Source organism: Protobothrops mucrosquamatus, unplaced genomic scaffold, assembly GCF_001527695.2.
Source record: "Protobothrops mucrosquamatus isolate PMUCROS unplaced genomic scaffold, P.Mucros_1.0 scaffold126, whole genome shotgun sequence".
NCBI classification, from domain to species: domain Eukaryota; kingdom Metazoa; phylum Chordata; class Lepidosauria; order Squamata; family Viperidae; genus Protobothrops; species Protobothrops mucrosquamatus.
In genome coordinates this window covers 1,262,069-1,279,768 of record NW_015386493.1, presented here as the reverse complement: position 1 = coordinate 1,279,768, position 17,700 = coordinate 1,262,069, and the positions used below count along the sequence as shown (strand labels likewise).

Sequence of the window (17,700 nt, the reverse complement as noted above, 5' to 3'; positions counted from 1 at the left end):
TTTCCGCCACGCCCTCAAGACATGGCTTTTCCAGCAAGCGGGCCTGGCCTAGGGAGGATTTTAAATCGGGTCCATTTTTAGAAAATTTTAAATATTCACAACTTTAAAATATTTGGGTTTTAAATTGGTTTTATTCGGCGGGGATTGTGGGCATGTTTCTGTTTTAAAATGTTGTGAGCCGCCCTGAGTCCCTCGGGAGAAGGGCGGGATATAAATCGAATAAATGAAATGAAATGAAATGAAATTCATTTTCTAAACTTAAACTACTCTCTGTTCCTAATACAGTGGAGGAGGGGGACCAATATAGATCTCAGCATTGAAATCTGCCCTGTAAATTTAGCATTAAAAAGGGATGAAATTTACAATGAGCTAGCAATTTCTTGTATTTTTATTAGTAATGCAGACACCATTTAATTCAATTATTCCTAGAAACCAGGAGCAGCAGCAGCAGCTATAAATATCAAGGCCTTTTGTTCCTGGTTATTCCTCCAGCCTTGGTCCCAGCTGGGTCACTTCTACCAAGAACAAAAGAAAAAGAAATTGGTCTCGGGTAAGGTGAACTAAATTACAAAATGCCAATGCCAATATAGACATTTACAGAGAACAAGCACTTGTAGCATCTGCACGTATCTTCAGCACAAACACTTTGGTCACTATAGAAACAGAAAACAGAATTGATATGGTCTAACAGGTCTCCTTGACTATTGCAGAATTCACTTTTGCAATATAATTTTTTTCTTGCTGGGTCAGATACAAATTTGGTGACATATCAGGGTGATACTATCTTGCAGCTTTTCATTAAGCATTAACTACTTATATTAGCCATTTTGCAATCTGATATAACCTAAGGTATCCTCGTTGGGAGGAAGGTGAAGTCCAGTGCAAGATTATAAGTTTGGGAAGAGAGTTTACTTTAATAAGCAAAATGGTAGGGGAAATACCTGGAAAATTATAAGCCTGTCACTCGCTTCTTGAGGTTCAAGTCCATCTACCATGGGACCATTCTGGAAGAGGAACAGATTGCAATATTAATAAAAATCCACTTAAAAGTCTTTCAAGAGTATATCTTTCATTCTCATCTCCAAAATGGTTACATCATTAAGGTTATGGTAATTAAAGCGATAGTTCCTTTTCCACATGCAATCACCAGCTTCAAAGTTACCAATGGAACAAGCAATCAAGTCATATTTTTCTCCCGGATACTCACATCACATGCAAACAACATACAAATCTAAGCAGAAAGATAACATAGTTTATGATCTGTGGATCAATTATGACTTTGCATAGAATGAAATGTTCAATGTTTATGCAATCTCAAATCAAACTTTTCATACTGGGAAATCTCTTCATACATTTAAAATGAAGTGTGACTCTATTCCATATCACACGGTGATACAAATGCAGCTCTTTTCAGTTGAATTAGTTCACATCATCCAAGTGTAGAATGCTTATGTGAAACTAGTTGTACTCTAAATTAATCCTTTTTAAAATTTTAAGGTTTCTTCGAAATTTCAGATATGGGAGAAATTTACTACGTATAACACTCTAACTCGGGAACTCCTTCTCAATAGGGAAATTTCCAGAGCCTGACTTGGGGATAAAATACAGTATATAAATATATATTTCTTTGCAAATATTTGCTAAACTTGTCAGATGATCGATTCTATTACTAAGATATACTATTTCATCTTGAATAATGTGTTTAGAGTTAGCTGCTTTCTATATTTGACCAACTAAGGAAAAGCACCTATAGACCAGACAGGGATGGCTTTTAAAAAAAATAAACTAGTATCTTGCATTTAAAAAACCTACAATGAAATGTAAGCTAATCTTACCTTATTTCTGCTGGGGTTTTTTAATGTTATCCTGAGCTAACCACGAATAAACTTTACTTTTAATGTCTAACCTTCAACTTATTTTCAGATAAAAGAAACAGGTTCGAAAATTATGTTTTCCCAATGTACTGCAGTATTGTACCTTGTCATAATCCGAGTAATATTGATCACAGTCTTCAACAAACACTTCCACTGTGCTGATTAGTTCCCCTCTGAATTTGGGCTGCAAAGCCACTAATTCATTTTGCACTTCATTTCCTCGGACCAACAATTTTTCCCATGCATACCGCAAAGTGTCCACCTTCTCCATCTGCTCCTTTGCCACCAGTAACTCATACTTGTTTAACATTGCATAAGATTCCTGCCAAGGCAACAGTTGTTATCTTTCATTATTAAAGTTTACACATGGCATACTAACCAAACATAGATTTGGGAATTCAAGATAAAAAATACCAGTAGAGATCCTGCTAAAGATAAAACAGAGTTGAGCTTATGCAAAACCCATCTTAAAAATCAGCAACATGGAACTTTAAATAACATTTAAACCAGAGGATAGGCAACATTTACATACTACTATCTAGTTTTTTGTTTTTGAAAGTAAATATATTTACAGCTACAGTATTTCACAACCAAATGCAGATTAATTAATGCAATTTTTTCCCCAGTTGCTACTTATGGCTGCAAAAAAGGAGTGGCTCTGAGAAAGGCAGATAGGAGAAGGGTTTGAACTGTGGACGCCTTTGAACTGTGGTGCTGGAGGCGACTATTACACATCCCATGGACTGCAAAAATAACAAACAAAGAAGTCCAAGACTGAACCTAACCAAAAATATCACTTGGAGACAAGATCACCAAACAGAAGTTGCCATACTTTGGTCATGTCATAAGAGCTGATTCACTCTTAAAATCAATCATGCTGGGAGTGATCAGCAGAAAAAAGGAGAAGGGGCCACCCTAGCACCCTCTGGCTGGACACTATAAAAGATGACACTGACATGTCCATGGCACATCTGAAGGAGGCAGTGCGAAACAGAGGGGCATGGAGAGTGATGATCCATAGAGTGGCCAAGGATCGGACATGACTAAATGGCTGATGATGACAACAGTATCCCAAACAGATTTCCTAATAATGATCTTTTAGTGCATAAATTATGATACAATTAAAGCTAGATTAATGTCATACATAATGAGTCATACAACATCAAACTTTTATTTTGGTTTTGAATTATAATAGAAAGTAGAAAAAACGAAGCTATTTCTCTGTGAATCAGGTACCTTAATTTAAACAGAGGCACACACATGCTTCTGTTATATATAAGATTGCTGTGTCTTTAAATAAAAAGCAGAAAAGCTTTGCTGTTCATGGAAATTAAATTAAGATAGAAATCATAGTATTGTGATTAGGAAAATTGCTGCTTTTTAGAAACAAATTTGATATTATTTTTCAACAAAGCAACATCACTCGCAGAAACACAGAAATCTTTAACATGTGTTTACATATTTCCGAGAGTTAAGTTAATATCTTAACCCTCAGTTAATATATATTGGGCCAGTCCTGAGTAACTCAAATAATTTCAACATATCCTGTAGTATTAATTGAAGCAACAATAGATTTTAAAGAAATGTATAATAGGGGATAGGATCATGGGGAATTACATATATATATATTAAAAAAATGAAAAAAATTGTTTATTCTTTAGAAAATGAAAGGTGGCATGGCCTCTTTAGTTTATATCACTAGTATGATTAAGGCTGGTTATCGTCTTACATTTTCCTGCATCTCTGGCCTGCAAAAGATGTGGCCCACCAACCAGCCTTGTGGAGCCCCTCAGCATTTTTTGAAAAATAACCAATCCACTGCCACCAAACATGATGCCAGCCAGGAAGGATCCACTGCCACACTGCCACTTTTACCCAGAAAGAAATGTTTTTGAACCACTGAACCAGCCATTTATTGAATCAGTGCACCAGCTATTCCTTTGGGACCCACAATTATTTTTATGGTATAAGGTCCTTTCCTCTTCAGGAGTTGTGAAGTCCTGCTCTATGAAAAAGTGTTACATGATTGACAAAAAGCTTGATGGGCAGGGGAAACCAATACTTATGGGGCATTTGTCCCTCAATTATGAGGAACTGATCTCTTCTGCACTCCCTCTGTCCTGTAAAAACAAAGTTTGCAGATTTTTCATACTTTTATCTTTGGAAACCATTGGGCAGAAAGTCAGTCAGAGACAAGCAAAGTAAGTCCCATTCCCCCTTGAATGACACCATTAAGAAGCTAAATCTGTAAAGTGAGGTATTACACCATCAAGGAAGAAGCAGAAAGGAAAAGATACTAAAGCTGCCGAAAGCGAAAAAAAGGTTTTGGTGTGAAAACAAAGATGCAGTTGATAGGACAACTTTGAAAACATGAGCCTCTGAATAGACTTTTCCATCATCTTGCCTTGCCTTCCTGTGTAAGAAACGAATTTGCCATCTTTCGTTAAACTAACACAAGGCAGAGTTCAGTGCCAGATGGCAGAAGCAATGGGCCCGGGTTCCCTTCCCAGTTACCTCAACTGGTCCCACTTGGAAGTCTATGGGGATTTGTTGCTCTCGGATCTCTTTCAGGGCAGCCATGGCTATTCTTATATCATCCAGGTCTTTAATCTGACGGTTCAGTTTCTTGCTGATTTCCTCTACAAAGGTGAAGATGTTTTCCATCTCTGTCCTGTATTTCTTATTACAGTGGCGTCCAAAGGCAGTCATCCAAGCTTTGGTTTCAGTTGTAAGGGCCAACTTTAAATCCGCTACAGAACGTGGAGAAGCTTCAGTTAGGACCAGATTGTTTTATAAGTACTGATACAACACATATTAAATCTGCTATCCCCTCTTCCACATATTTGGTGACAAGAGACAAAATAGTAACACCTTTTTAGTATACCTCAGGGGAAGCAGCAAAAGCAGAGAGCTTTATAGCTTTATTTTATGAATGCGATGAATGCTATGTAGAAATACATTCCACTGAGTCCAAAAGGATTTCTAGATAAACCTTTTGGTGCTGGTAAAAGCACTTAATGATTTGGGGAAAGATGAGAATTCCCCTGTCTGGAGAATGATGTAAAGTAGAATTGTCCACACTGTATACTTCAAAGGGGCTAGCATACTCTTTTTCTTAAAAATGTTGGTACAAGAGTTTGGAAATTTCTCTTTTCTTGCTAACTAGCTCAGGCCTTTAATCTAGATTTTTTTAAATGCTTTTTTGCCTTATAATGGCAAAACAAAGGAAAGGTTTAGGCACTGATATTTCAGATTATCCAACCTTATTTTGGGACTGCAGTCTTAATGTTGCTTTGAAAAGCATTCTGAATGAAATTGAATAAAATTTACTACTAGCTGAACATGAAATCGCCATACCAGTATATAGTGCAACAGTTCCCACACGTATGTATTCAGCTTCTGAATTAATTTTTAATTCTAAGTCTTGGTAATAAAGGATTTGGGATTCAAAATCAGACAGCAAAGGGCTTCCTTTGATGAAATTTTCAATAGTTTCTTCCTTCTCTCTTTGCCAGATGTGATGATAACATTTGAAACGCTCCAAAGCTGAAACAACTTCCTGAAACATTGATAAAAACCAACACAAGGCAATTGTATACAAACAGTTCCACTGCTAAGTTTTGATATATATTACTTCATGCAGTAATGACCCATGAACGTTGGCATTAAAGGCTTTCATTCATATCTGGAAAATCATGGGGTATGATTTATTCATTCATTCATTTATATATTTATTAAATGTACAATATATGCCACTCATCTCACCTAGAGCAGGCTTACAGCCAAGTAAAAGCAATAAGATAAAACATTTAAAAAATATTAACAATAAAATTAACTTAAGATTAACAAAGATGGCAAGGAAGGGAGCAAGATACACACGAGATGGAGGTGGACCCTTATCGCAGTCCATTAAACACCTCTAATATGACATGCTTCCATCAGGCCCTTGTTGTTACCAAAAGCAGACTTGGTATTTGTATAGCTTGTAAAACAAAACCATTTTGTTTTGTTTTGGTAGCCTTCTTGGACTAATCCATTTTGTACTGCTGAAATATTTTGCTTTTTCTCTCTCTGTTTCTGCTGCCACCCTGTACACCCGTCACCCCTTCACCACCACTTTGTTCTCTTCCTTTGTTTCCTGCTTCATGATCCTTTCTCACTTTCTGGACAATTCCTGGACTCCAACTTTCACTCCTATGCTTTTGCTCACCCTTTTGGTAGAACTGATTGTTGTACTAAGCACAGACACCAATTTAATTATTTCCTTGTTCTCTGAGATGGCTTTGTAGTAGTTCTTTTTCTGGATAGGAGAAGGCAAGATCACAGAGGCTGTATCGGAAGCTGCATCTAGACAAAAAAACAAAACAAAACAAGGAACTCTACATCAGAAGGCCAAAACTGGAACATTTTTCTAAAGCATGTATGTGATCAATCAGGAATATGTGGCTTCTTTGGGGCCGAGATGATATTTTGCCTTTTGGCAGCAAAAAAAGAGTGATACTCCAAAAGATATAATGGACCTCAATAAAAACTGGATTGGCTTCATAATTGGTTCAATTCAAGGTGAAATCTCTAGGTCAAGCTTTAGATGGCTTCCAGGGCAGTAGCAAGCATCCATCTGATGGTTGCTTGGATCTGCTCCAAAGTGGACTCTGGCCTTGAGATAGGTCCCATGTAGGTATCTGAAGCTGGGGAGAGTCTGATCCTACTGATGAAGTTAACAGGGATGTTGGAATTGCTTACTCGGCCACTTGCATATTAGACTGCATATTAGACTCTCTCTCTCTCTCTCTCTCTCTCTCTCTCTCTCTCTCTCTCTCTCTCTCTCTCTCTCTCTCTCTCTCTCTCTCTCTCTCTCTCTCTCTCAGCTGCCTAAGTCTTCCTGGAGCTTCTACGGGGCCTACATCCAAGATTACTGTGGGTCACATAAAATCTTGCAGCCTTGGGTTGTACACCTTAGCTATAATTGTGCTTCGATATGTCCTTTCGAAAACATGTGCAGTGAAAATGTCATTTCGTACAGTGGATTGGCAAGGAGTGAAATAAAGGCTCTAGATTGCTTTTGTGAGAATGAATTGAGTTTCTGCAAGCGATTGGCATGTTGCAACCCTCGTAGGCTTAAAAGAGCTTCATGGAGTAAGTAGCAAAAAGAAAAAAAACCCAAAATGGCACGTGTCTAGAGTTTACAGGAAGAATTGTGGAAGATTGGTCTATCTCTTTGGAATTCCAACAGGCAAAGGTGGACATTCCCTCTTGACTAGTAAATTACTTGTTTAGAAAGTTAGTGTATCCACTGCTTTAAGTTAATCCTTTTATGCATGAAAATAAGGTTTTGTGTTGCCAGCTCTCTTGTCTTACCTTTTACTTTGACAACCTTTTTCCTCTTCTTTTTATTCCAAGGCTAACTCAATCCATTAATCTAGGCTGCTCTGACTTTGACATTCACACAGACACTACTAATGGGATGAGAGTATCTTTCCCACATTCTAAAGATATGTGCTTAAAGTATGTTATTACCATCACATTGTTTCATGATTAATTGTTGCATCAATGCAATGATACATAACACTTAAAAGACTTTGCATTTAAATCTTAGGAAAGTCAAGAAACATAGATAAATACCCTGGTTTCCAACTTCATTGTCTTTCATTTCAGTCTCAGAATCACTGCCTCCTTCATTTCGTAAAGCAAGCATTTTGCGTTCTAACAACTTTTTCTGGGCAGAATGGGGAAAAAAAACACCTTAGACTTCAATAGTTAAAACTGCATACTGTTTATCAGTAGACCTCCTTGAAGTACATAAACCCATACCTTTGATAGTCTCTCCTTACTCCACTGACCAACTCCTTTCATGGTGCTTACAATACAATCGGCAGCTTTGTTGAGTGTTTGCTGAATTTCTTCAAGGGTTGGCATTATAGCAAAATTTGGAATAGAAAGGATAACACTAGCTTTAAAGATGGTTGCAGCATTTTGTTTCTGCTTTGAGATATTCTCACTATCTATATGGAAATGAGAAACACAATCCTTATTAATCCACTTAGATACAAACTAAAATCCACATCTTCCAAACAGCCAACGGTTACATAATTCATCAAAGCTTGTGGTTAAGATACACTGAAAAAACAATACAAGACCAACTGACTTTGTCTGAATAGAAAAACCAAGGAAGCTTGGTTCATTGTGTTCGATTTAAAAGATAACTTCCTTGAAAACGTTTAACACAATGAAGCACAAGGTACTTGGGCCACAAGTAATATACAGCATGTGAACCATGCTGGTCATACAGTCATGAAAAGACCACCAATTTATTGATGAAACATGTATTCTTTGGAGATTGCATATATCTGCACTGCTCACAGATTCCCTTCTACCATAAATACTTTAAGATGTGTTTTCATTAGAACAAACAAAAAGCTATCTTGCTTTGAACTTTCAGCATTTTGTCCCATATAGTGGGTTGGATTCAGATCAATAATACTATTCTCATTGGGACATCTTCCATTCGCATGAACATTGGAATTGAAGCCAAGAGAGGTAAAAATAAGAAGGCAAACAGTAGTGTTAAGCTACATTTTTATTCCTCCTAGGTTTATTTCATGCTGCTGTGCAGAATCAACCAACTTCTCTTCAGAAAGAAAAAGGAGTTATCACAAACTTGGTTTCTCCATTTCCTTTTACCAGTTTAAGTCTGTTGTGATAATTATTTTGTTCAAAAAGCATTTGGCCCTCAGACTTCCTTGGTCATAAATTTGAACAATCAAATCTACAACTTGGGAACTTTCCTGGAGTTAGAGCTCCTGCTGGATTACCAAGTGGAGGTCAGGGCAAGGAGGCCTCTGCCCAGCTGTAACCCTATCTAGAACAAGATCACTGGTAATGGTGAATCATGTCCTAGTCACCATTAGGCTAGATTATTGCAAGATAATTCACATGGCATTATCTTTGAAAACAGGTGCAAAATGGAGCAGCCTAAATGCTAGCGTATGAGAGCCACTGTAGCTATAAAACTCTATGGGCTCCACATGGCTAAAATTCACGTGAGTAAAATTCAAGGTATTGTTTTTCATATATATTTCCTTATGTGGCTTGGCTCCCAGGTGTCCTTCAAGACTGTTGTTTCATGTGAAAGTGGCCTAACACAGACACTCCCCCTGAGTAGGCAGGTGAGCATATGGCAACAATATTTTCCTATGACATCATTTAGATGCTGTCCTGGATATTTTGACATTACAAAAATGTCTAGGCTTCAAAAGCACATTAAGCAATGAGCCCAAATACAATTTTGTCTATAACATGTCATTTCTGCTTAAACAGTAATACTATGTTCAATGGAGTTATACCTTGAGTATACTATTTAGGAGTAAATCTCACTGCATTTCATCAACAAGCTATTTTTAGAATGTTCTTCTATTTTTTTTAAACTGACTGTCAACAAAGATACGTTCACATTATTGATAGACCAATGTTCAGGAAGCACAAAACCAGAGTTGCAATGGACTGCCATTTTCATCACAGCAAATTATTACAATGGTGGCACAGAGCTGTGACATGGGCATTTCAGAACTTGAGTTATTCTACTGATTTCTTAATTCTAGTTTGTGGATAAGACTCCGTGTAATCTATATGGAGAAACAGACTAATTAGGAGGAGTGCTATAGAGATGTGCTTTTTTCACACTACCCTCTTTCCTTGACACCACCTTACTCCTTCACACCACACTCACAACGTAATTGTGTTCTCCATGCTATATATATATATATGGTTTCTTCATAACAAATCAACCTCTTTTTTGCTTAAAAAAAAGTTAAGAAAAGAAAGCAATTACCTAAAAAACTGATCACAGAAGAGGCGTGAATTTGCTTGCGTATGGCCTCCAGAGTGTTACGAATAACTTTCAGAAGGGCATCAACGTTGCGATGACTGAAATGGGAGAGCAGTTCCTGAGCTTCTTCTTCAATCATCTCCATTTCTTTCTTTTTTTTCTTGGTTAAAGGAGAAGACAATCCTACTGAAATCTGACTAGCAGTCTGTGAGGATGCTAAGACGTCCAGTGGACCTTCTTCTTCTATAGATGGGAATAACGACTGAATTAAATCAGCAAAATTCTGATCAACCAATAAATGAATCATCAGTACTATCAATAGATATATGCAACCTTATGCAATTCCATAATTCAATTCCATATATTAATCAGCACTGAGTTTTAAATGGACAAAGGAAAATATATGAATAAGAATTGGTTGGGTTTATTATTGTCATCATCTCTATCATTTTACAATAACAAAGTCAGCAATAATGGGAGGATCTAGCATCCCTCTCCTTTTTCTACATAACAGGAGCATTTCAGTATTAGCATGTGTTTTCTAACAATACTTTACTTTAAACTGTCCTGTTTAGATTATTGCTTCAGCAGCTTGCCGAATGAGTTAATGACCAAAGCCTGCATATTGTTAACCTTTCGAGGTAGGACAGACAAGAACAAACTCAGAAAACTAACAATATCTTTATCGTCAGGCTAGAGTAACTGAATTTTGCAAGTCTGAAAGCCTTCTCCTCTTCTTTACTTATACTCCCCAGAAAACCAGGTAGGGTCCCTTCTAAAACACTTCCCACACCTCTTTTCTTTGTGTGGACTGAGATACCTCTTGCATGAGTTGTTTAGGCTGCAGTGCTTCCTCCTCTTTTCCAAAATCATTTCCACATGCCATTACACAAAAATCCAGGATTCCTGTGCTATGTATTGGTTTGACTCACATTTACTTAATTAAAATAGAAAAGTTATAAAAGCTTATTCCATCAGTTGCCCTTTCTTACAAATTACGCTTTGAAAAGTTTTGCTCTTACTATTCAGATGTTTCTCACATTACCGAAATATTCCACACCCCAAAGGTTTCTAGCACTGCCAGTGTAAAGGTCTTAGCTGCAGAGTGTTCTATCTAGAATTTTGATCCTCTTCTTATTCTTTAAATAACTTACAGAAATGGGAAAAGTGTTCCTACTGGCTCAATTTGCATTAGCTATTTAGGTGGCAGAACTCATTATGTTATTGAAATATACTATTCCAGGGGTCCCCAACCCCCGGTCCGTAGACTGGTACTGATCCATGGCATGCCAGAAACTGGTCCGCACAAACCAGTGAAGCTTCATCTGCGGGATGCAAGCAGCATGCAAATCTACACCAGTCCATGGAAAAAACTCTCTCCATGGAACCAGTCCCTGGTGCCCAAAATGTTGGGGGCCTCTGTACTATTCCATACATTTATTTTATTTTATTTTATTTACTTGTATTCTAACTTACAAGCCATGAGGAGAATAAACAAATAATACAGTGCTAATTTACATATGGTATGTTTGCTGTTACCTTCGTTAATTCCTTCAGTTCTGCTTCCACTCAGAAAACTCTCATCAGTGTCCCCCTTATGCTGAGTATCCAGATCTAGCAACATGTTGATAAGCTCATTTGTTGCTTCTTCTGCTAATGAACTTTTGAGATGCAGTGTGTATACTCCTTTGGTACAGAGCTCCTAGAAACAAAACATGGAGCATTCAGTTAAATTTCACTCTACTTTAGCAATGCTGGCAATAGGATATACTTAAAAACTCAGATGATCTCAACATTCTCTTGTGCTGCATATCCACAAAAGAAGAGAAAAGTTCCATAGCCATGAGAAACATGAATTAAAGACAGTGGAGAACTCCTAACCAAATAGTAAACATGTCTGATTCTAATAAGTTTCCAAGACCAGGCAAGGTAAGCTAGCTACTCCCATCAGCTGGGACTGTCAGAAATATAGTTGTTCTTGATTCAAGAGCAGTTTCCTCCATTTGTATTATGAATATGAAGCGGGTAACCACTGACAGAAAAGAAAATCTACTATCAACTGACATTTCCGTATTTAAAAAAAAATGGAGCCCCAATTCCAAAGAAAAGAGAATAAAACTTTTCCCAAATCTGAATATTTTAAAACACACAGAAGTATTACTACGGCAAAATAAACAGACCCAAGCATATCCTCAGAAGTACGTTCTACTACCTACATAATATTAACGGCGTCAGATATTATAAGTTAGAACAAGTGGGGATAAATCTTTTATTGTTTCTTCATTAGGAAATCTCATCATAATTACAAACGGTAAACTCATATGCACCAAGTAGCTCGCAGAGGCCTTGCCTGCAGCCCTCTGCTATTATTAATTTAATCACCACAATCTCTCCCAGGTGCCTATAGTTCTGCAAAAGACTACTAATGTGATTTGTTTTTAGCTTTGGCTCCATGACTGTGTGAATCCTGAATTGTGGTTTGCAAACTAAGATTTATTTATGTTGCAATGATTCGTATGAAGGAAGTCACTTTGGCTTATTCAGTAAAAACATAGTTAAAACAAGTCAGCCCTAAAATGCTAGTACTTCATTTTTGACAACTTTTGACTGCTATTAAGTATGTCAATGCAAGAGATGGACTTTCCCATAGCAGGAAAGTTTGCCATTTGTTTACCAGGCCTCATTTGACCATCTTTGAAGCAAGGTGTAAATATATATATAAATTTACCCAAGCATCTCCTTGAATGTTTGTTTTGCCTAGTGGTCCTATAGGATTAGATTCTGTAGGTTTTGAGTAGATTAGTGTGATATTTGTAACCTCCTTGTTTTGGTGTCCACTCAATTCTTGTTTCACTCATTTTCCAGAGGTAAGCTAGCTTCGAAGGTTTGGGGTCCCTCAAAGTTTCTTGTATATCAAGAGAGAGGGAGTGCAAGCATTTATCTTGACGTATACTGAGAAATGTTTTTCAAAAGATTTGAATCATTTTTGTTACAACCATGTGGTGGTATCTACTGAACAGAGCAAGCAAATGGGCAGTCACTTCCACAAAGGGCCATTGCTGATTCTACATGCAGAATAACTAGCAGATGCTTTACATTCTAAATCATGCCCATGGTCCACACCCACAACTTCTGATACATGAATTTCTATGCTTCATTCTTTTCTTTCAGAGTTATTTGAATTTTTATTCTCTTTCTTTCATTGTAATTTCCTTCCCATTTTAGTCAGCTGGTATACACCTGGGTTCACACATCACACTAATCCAGGCATGTCAAACTGCTGGCCTGGGGGCCGGATGCATCACGTTGAAACCGCACCCAGCCCATTGCTGGCAATAGGGAAAAAGTCGCAATATGTCATGCAACGTCATGAGTTTGACATGCCTGCACTAATCCATACTAATCTGAGAACCCGCCCACAGTGTCTTATTTCACAAATCATGTTTAAAAAAACAAAGAATGGCTTGGAACAATATAGCAATCTAACCTATTTTCCCAGCCTCCATTCTTCCCTAGCAGTTTCTTAGCAGCCAGTATTCCTAAGGATTAACCTTTATTTCTAGGACTCCTTAAGCATCCTTATATCTTGGAGGGAGTGAGGTCAAGGACAACATTTTGATTCTTGCCCCTTCTCTTATTTGTGCCTGATGTTTTCTGGTAACATGCTGTTACTGATGCAATGGTATACACTCTTCTGTTTTCTATTTCAACAGGGCCTGAATGTATAAAGTCAATGAAACAGGTCGTGGCCACATATTACTGTCTTTTTTTTTTTTTTTTAAACTTTCTCCATAAAAAAAATATTGTGACTGCGTGATGCCTATGCTGCCTACTTCAAACAAAGACTGGCTATTGTGCTGTCATGCCAACACTCCCTCCCTGAGCTGACTACTGTGATTCATAGCAATACTTCATATCTGCCTTCTTTAGTGACTGGGCATTGTGGCCTCATGTTAATGGTATCTGCCGGAAGAAAAGAGACACATTGACCCTTGCAGCTACCTTTGCCAATCATTTCAACAACAACAAAAAATATGTCTTCCATTTGCTAAGTCAGATAGCAGTTTCTTATTTTCTTTTTCTTCTATCTCTCAAATGCATAATTCAGCTCTATGCATACACATAGGCACTATCGTCCATAAATGATTTAAAAGCTACTGATTTAATTTCTCCGTGCTATGCCTGTCTGATGTCTGTCAGACCTATTGTATAGCAGGAAATAAGAGTTAGTGATTGGGAAGAATGAGGATTGGGGGGGGGGGATCAAAAAGACTAACTTTGAGAATGGTCACCATTATTCTCGTGGAGCAAAAGAAAACAAAACTACCATTTCTAATCCTGCAAAAATTAAACCAAAAACTCCACTCAGAATGTCAGGTGACAAAGAGAAGAATCCTAATCTGACCTCTTTCTTTGTAACATACTATTTTTTTTACAATACATCCTATTGTACTATACTGAGAATTAATGCCACAATGTGTAATAGAGGGTTTGGGGGTTTGTTTGAGGTTTTTGTTTTGTTTTGTTTTGTTTTGTTTTTGGTGCCTTAAAGACAGAGTTGACTCCTTGATTTTTCTTGGCAAGATTTCTGAAGTGATTTGCCATAATCTTCTTTCTAAGGCTAAGAAAGAATGACTGACTCATGGTCACAAAGCTGGCTTTGTGCCTAAGGTGGGCCTAGAACTTTTATGGTCTCCTGTTTTTAGCCTGGTGCCTGAATCACTACACCAAACAAGCTCCCATCCAAAAGAGATTATATTTTTTTGCAAAGAAGTGTGTGTGTGCATGTAAGAACATGCAGTTGTGAGCTACTTCTTTCACTCTGAAAATGAAGCTATAGGATTGTACCTTTGTCATGTGAAGGAACTGCTCACAGGTCAATGGGTCATCTTCAGGAAGAGTGCAGAGTGGAACGGTACTAATTTCTTGAAGAATAGCACTAATGCGAAATTCTACTAAGTCATTTACTCGATCAAGTAGCAGCTCAAGGTTATCTTGAAAAGCAAAGAAGATACATTTCATTACCATTACCATTACATTTCATTACTGTTTAAGAGCCAAGCCTCTCTCTGAAAACATGTAAGAAGAATATGATAGCATCTCACACCAACTTTAAGCGTCATCTTTCTCGGATAGCAGAATTCATCCTCAAAATTGTCAAGGGAGCAAAAGAAAACATTCCAATGGGATCAGTCTCTAAGATGTTCAAAACTGAGTGCAGCTTTTATCGTAATGTACTCTTAAAGGAATGAGAAAGTGCCGGCACTGACACAGAGTCTTATTCGTTTGAACACTGACCAACAATCTATAGACTAATAGAGGAAAGCAGCAGATGAAGACTTCATATTTATTGATTTATTGGGTCAATTTTTTCGGCTTTTCCTCCATGAGCTCAAGGCCGATCACATAGGGAATTTTCTTTCAGTTTATCTCTTTCTGCCTTTCCAATAAAAGCAGACTGCAAAAGCAAGTTTGCTACCTTAAGCAAAGCCTTTTTTTTTTACAAACCACAATGGCTGTGTTCTCACTACAGGCTAAGCCAAATTCAAAGAAACGTAATCACAGATGTCTTTTCCTGCAGTAGAAAGATAAAAAGGGCCCAAGGGACAAGGACTGGCATCTGTAAAGATACTTCTTCACCCATGTAAATCAAAACCTTTATATTTCTTTTGCTGCAGCCTCAACGGCAATCCCATACTACATGAATTCTCTAGCAAAAAATATTAATGAATGTCAGAATAACAGAGTAACAGAGTTGGAAGGGACCTTGGAGTTCTTCTAGTCCACGGGTCGGCAACCCGCAGCTCCGCAGCCGCATGTGGCTCTTTGAGCCTTCTCCTGCGGCTCCCAGCCTCCTCTGCCATTTGCAGAGAGACAGAGACAGAGAGAGGTACTTGCACTTCCCTTCTCTCTCTCTCTCTCTCTCTCTCTCTCTGTGTTTGTGTAAAAGAGAGAGTATCCTCACGCTGTTCCGACGAGCTGACAAGCTTATTGGGCAGGGCTCCTCCCTTTGCTGCATCTCTGCAGGAAGCAGGAAGCAGGAAGGGCAGGAGAGAGCCAGCCCAATAATGTGTGTCAGCTTGTTGGAGAAGAGCCTGAAGCCAGCTTGCCAGGTGAGCAGAAGATCAGAGAGAGGGAGGGGGGAGAGAGAGAGAACGAGAGAGAGAGAAAAGAGAGAGAGAGAAAGAGAGAGAGGGGGAGAGAGAGGGAAGGAGAGAGAGAAAGAGAGAAGAAAAAGAGAGGGGGAGAGGAAAGAGAGAAAGAGAGAGAGGGAGAGGAAAGAGAGAGAGAGGAAAGAGTGAGAGAGAGAGAGGAGAGAGAGAGAGAGAGAGAGAGAGAGAGAGAGAGAGAGAGAGAGAACTCATGCACAGCAGCCTCTATTTCTTTTTAATTAAACTCTTCAATCAAGCTCCCCACCCCTTGTGTGCGCGCATGTGTCCGCGCACAGGTTTTGCAGCTCCCAGTGTTTTCTTTTCTATGGGAAACAGGTCCAAGTGGCTCTTTGAGTGTTTAAGGTTGCAGACCCCTGTTCTAGTCCAACCCCCTACTCAAGCAGGAAACCCTGAACATTTCAGACAAATAGTTGTCCAATTTTTTCTTAAAAGCCTCCAGTGTTGGAGCACCCACAGCTTCTGGAGGCAAGTCGTTCCACTGATTAATTGTTCTGTCAGGAAATTTCTCCTTAGTTCTCTCCTTGATTAGTTTCCAACCATAGCTTCTTGTCCTGCCTTCAGGTGCTTTGGAGAATAGGTCGGCCCTGTCTTCTTTGTGGCAACCCCTTAGGTATTGGAACACTGCTGTCATATCATCCCTAATCCTTCTTTTCATTAAACCAGACAATTTCTCTATTTTGGAAAAAAATGAACCATAAATGATAAATTGTCTACCAGCATGCCTACTTCTTGTCTATCCCAAAAGTGTTTTTTCAAGAGGCACAACTGGATTTGTTTTTCTTTGAAGACAATTCGCTTCTCATCCAAGCTTTTTCACATCTGACTGGATGGTGGGGAATGGAAGGATTTATATTCCTTGCAGACAGCTGGTCATTTGCATTCTTTTAGAGCAGGGGTGTCATGCCAAAACCACGCTCACCCCATTGCTGGCAATGGAAAAATAGTTGTGATATGTCACAACACGTCACGTGACATTGCGAGTTTGACACCCCTTGTTTTAGAGAGTCATTGAGGCCACTTGGAGATTTATCTATGTCCTCAAGGTCACCTGAGTGGTGCAAATGGGTGTGGAGCCTTCTTGGAACTGCTGAAAGGATTGTGTTGTAGACTGTAGATAGATGATGTCATATCCCTTCCTGTCTATTGAAAGAGGGCTCTTTGAAATTAAACACAGTCCTTTCAGCAGAGGAATTCTGGGAGTTGAAGTCCAGACTTTTTAAACTTGCCGAGGTTGAGAAACACTGAGATAGACCATATACAAAGACTTACCAAGTTTACTAAAAATATTCTCTAAATAAGTTTCAATATTAAGGGATGTCCAGGTCAGTGTGGTTATTCCTGGTTGGATCGACTCATCCACTTTAGCCACATGAGGAGCCATTAGAGCATGAAGTGGGACTTGGATTATTGATTTTATTCTCTTATATTCTGCCAGCATCACCTGAAAAAGAACCAACTTAAATTGTAACTAAAAGTATAATTGCAAATTCACTTAACTGGTCATGATCTGTTGTATACATTTCAAAGTTTATTTGCATAGCCTGTGACTGAAAATAAAAATACTAAAAGGACAATAATCAAGTACTGAAATTGGAAATAAAGAGGAAGTAAAACAGGGTTATCAAGTTTGTTTTTCAGCACACTGAAGTATAAAGTTCCAATTAGACTGGAACCTGAAAACTTCCTTTTTTGCCATTTTTATTCATCTTTTTTGCCATAATGTATTCATCTTTACATTATTATTATTATTATTTATTATTTATTTAACTTATATGCCGCCCTTCTCCCCATGGGACTCAGGGCGGCTCACAGCATGTTAAAACAATAA

At 38.2% G+C, this 17,700-nt stretch overlaps 1 protein-coding gene across 1 annotated transcript in view; it reads right to left on the bottom strand.

Moving 5' to 3' along the window:
* Positions 1 to 17,700, bottom strand: part of DNAH5 (dynein axonemal heavy chain 5) — a gene marked incomplete at its 3' end in the record, with an annotated part of 73,798 nt that overhangs the window by 29,542 nt on the left and 26,556 nt on the right. Inside the window, exons 16-26 of the mRNA XM_015812998.1 lie at positions 17,142 to 17,313; positions 14,548 to 14,693; positions 11,239 to 11,401; positions 9,703 to 9,942; positions 7,686 to 7,876; positions 7,497 to 7,590; positions 6,085 to 6,221; positions 5,232 to 5,433; positions 4,389 to 4,624; positions 1,978 to 2,196; positions 942 to 1,004 (exon numbers count right to left, since the gene is read on the bottom strand). Of these exons, the coding sequence (XP_015668484.1) occupies positions 942 to 1,004; positions 1,978 to 2,196; positions 4,389 to 4,624; positions 5,232 to 5,433; positions 6,085 to 6,221; positions 7,497 to 7,590; positions 7,686 to 7,876; positions 9,703 to 9,942; positions 11,239 to 11,401; positions 14,548 to 14,693; positions 17,142 to 17,313 (1,863 nt within the window). The remainder of the gene's footprint in view (positions 1 to 941; positions 1,005 to 1,977; positions 2,197 to 4,388; positions 4,625 to 5,231; positions 5,434 to 6,084; positions 6,222 to 7,496; positions 7,591 to 7,685; positions 7,877 to 9,702; positions 9,943 to 11,238; positions 11,402 to 14,547; positions 14,694 to 17,141; positions 17,314 to 17,700) is intronic.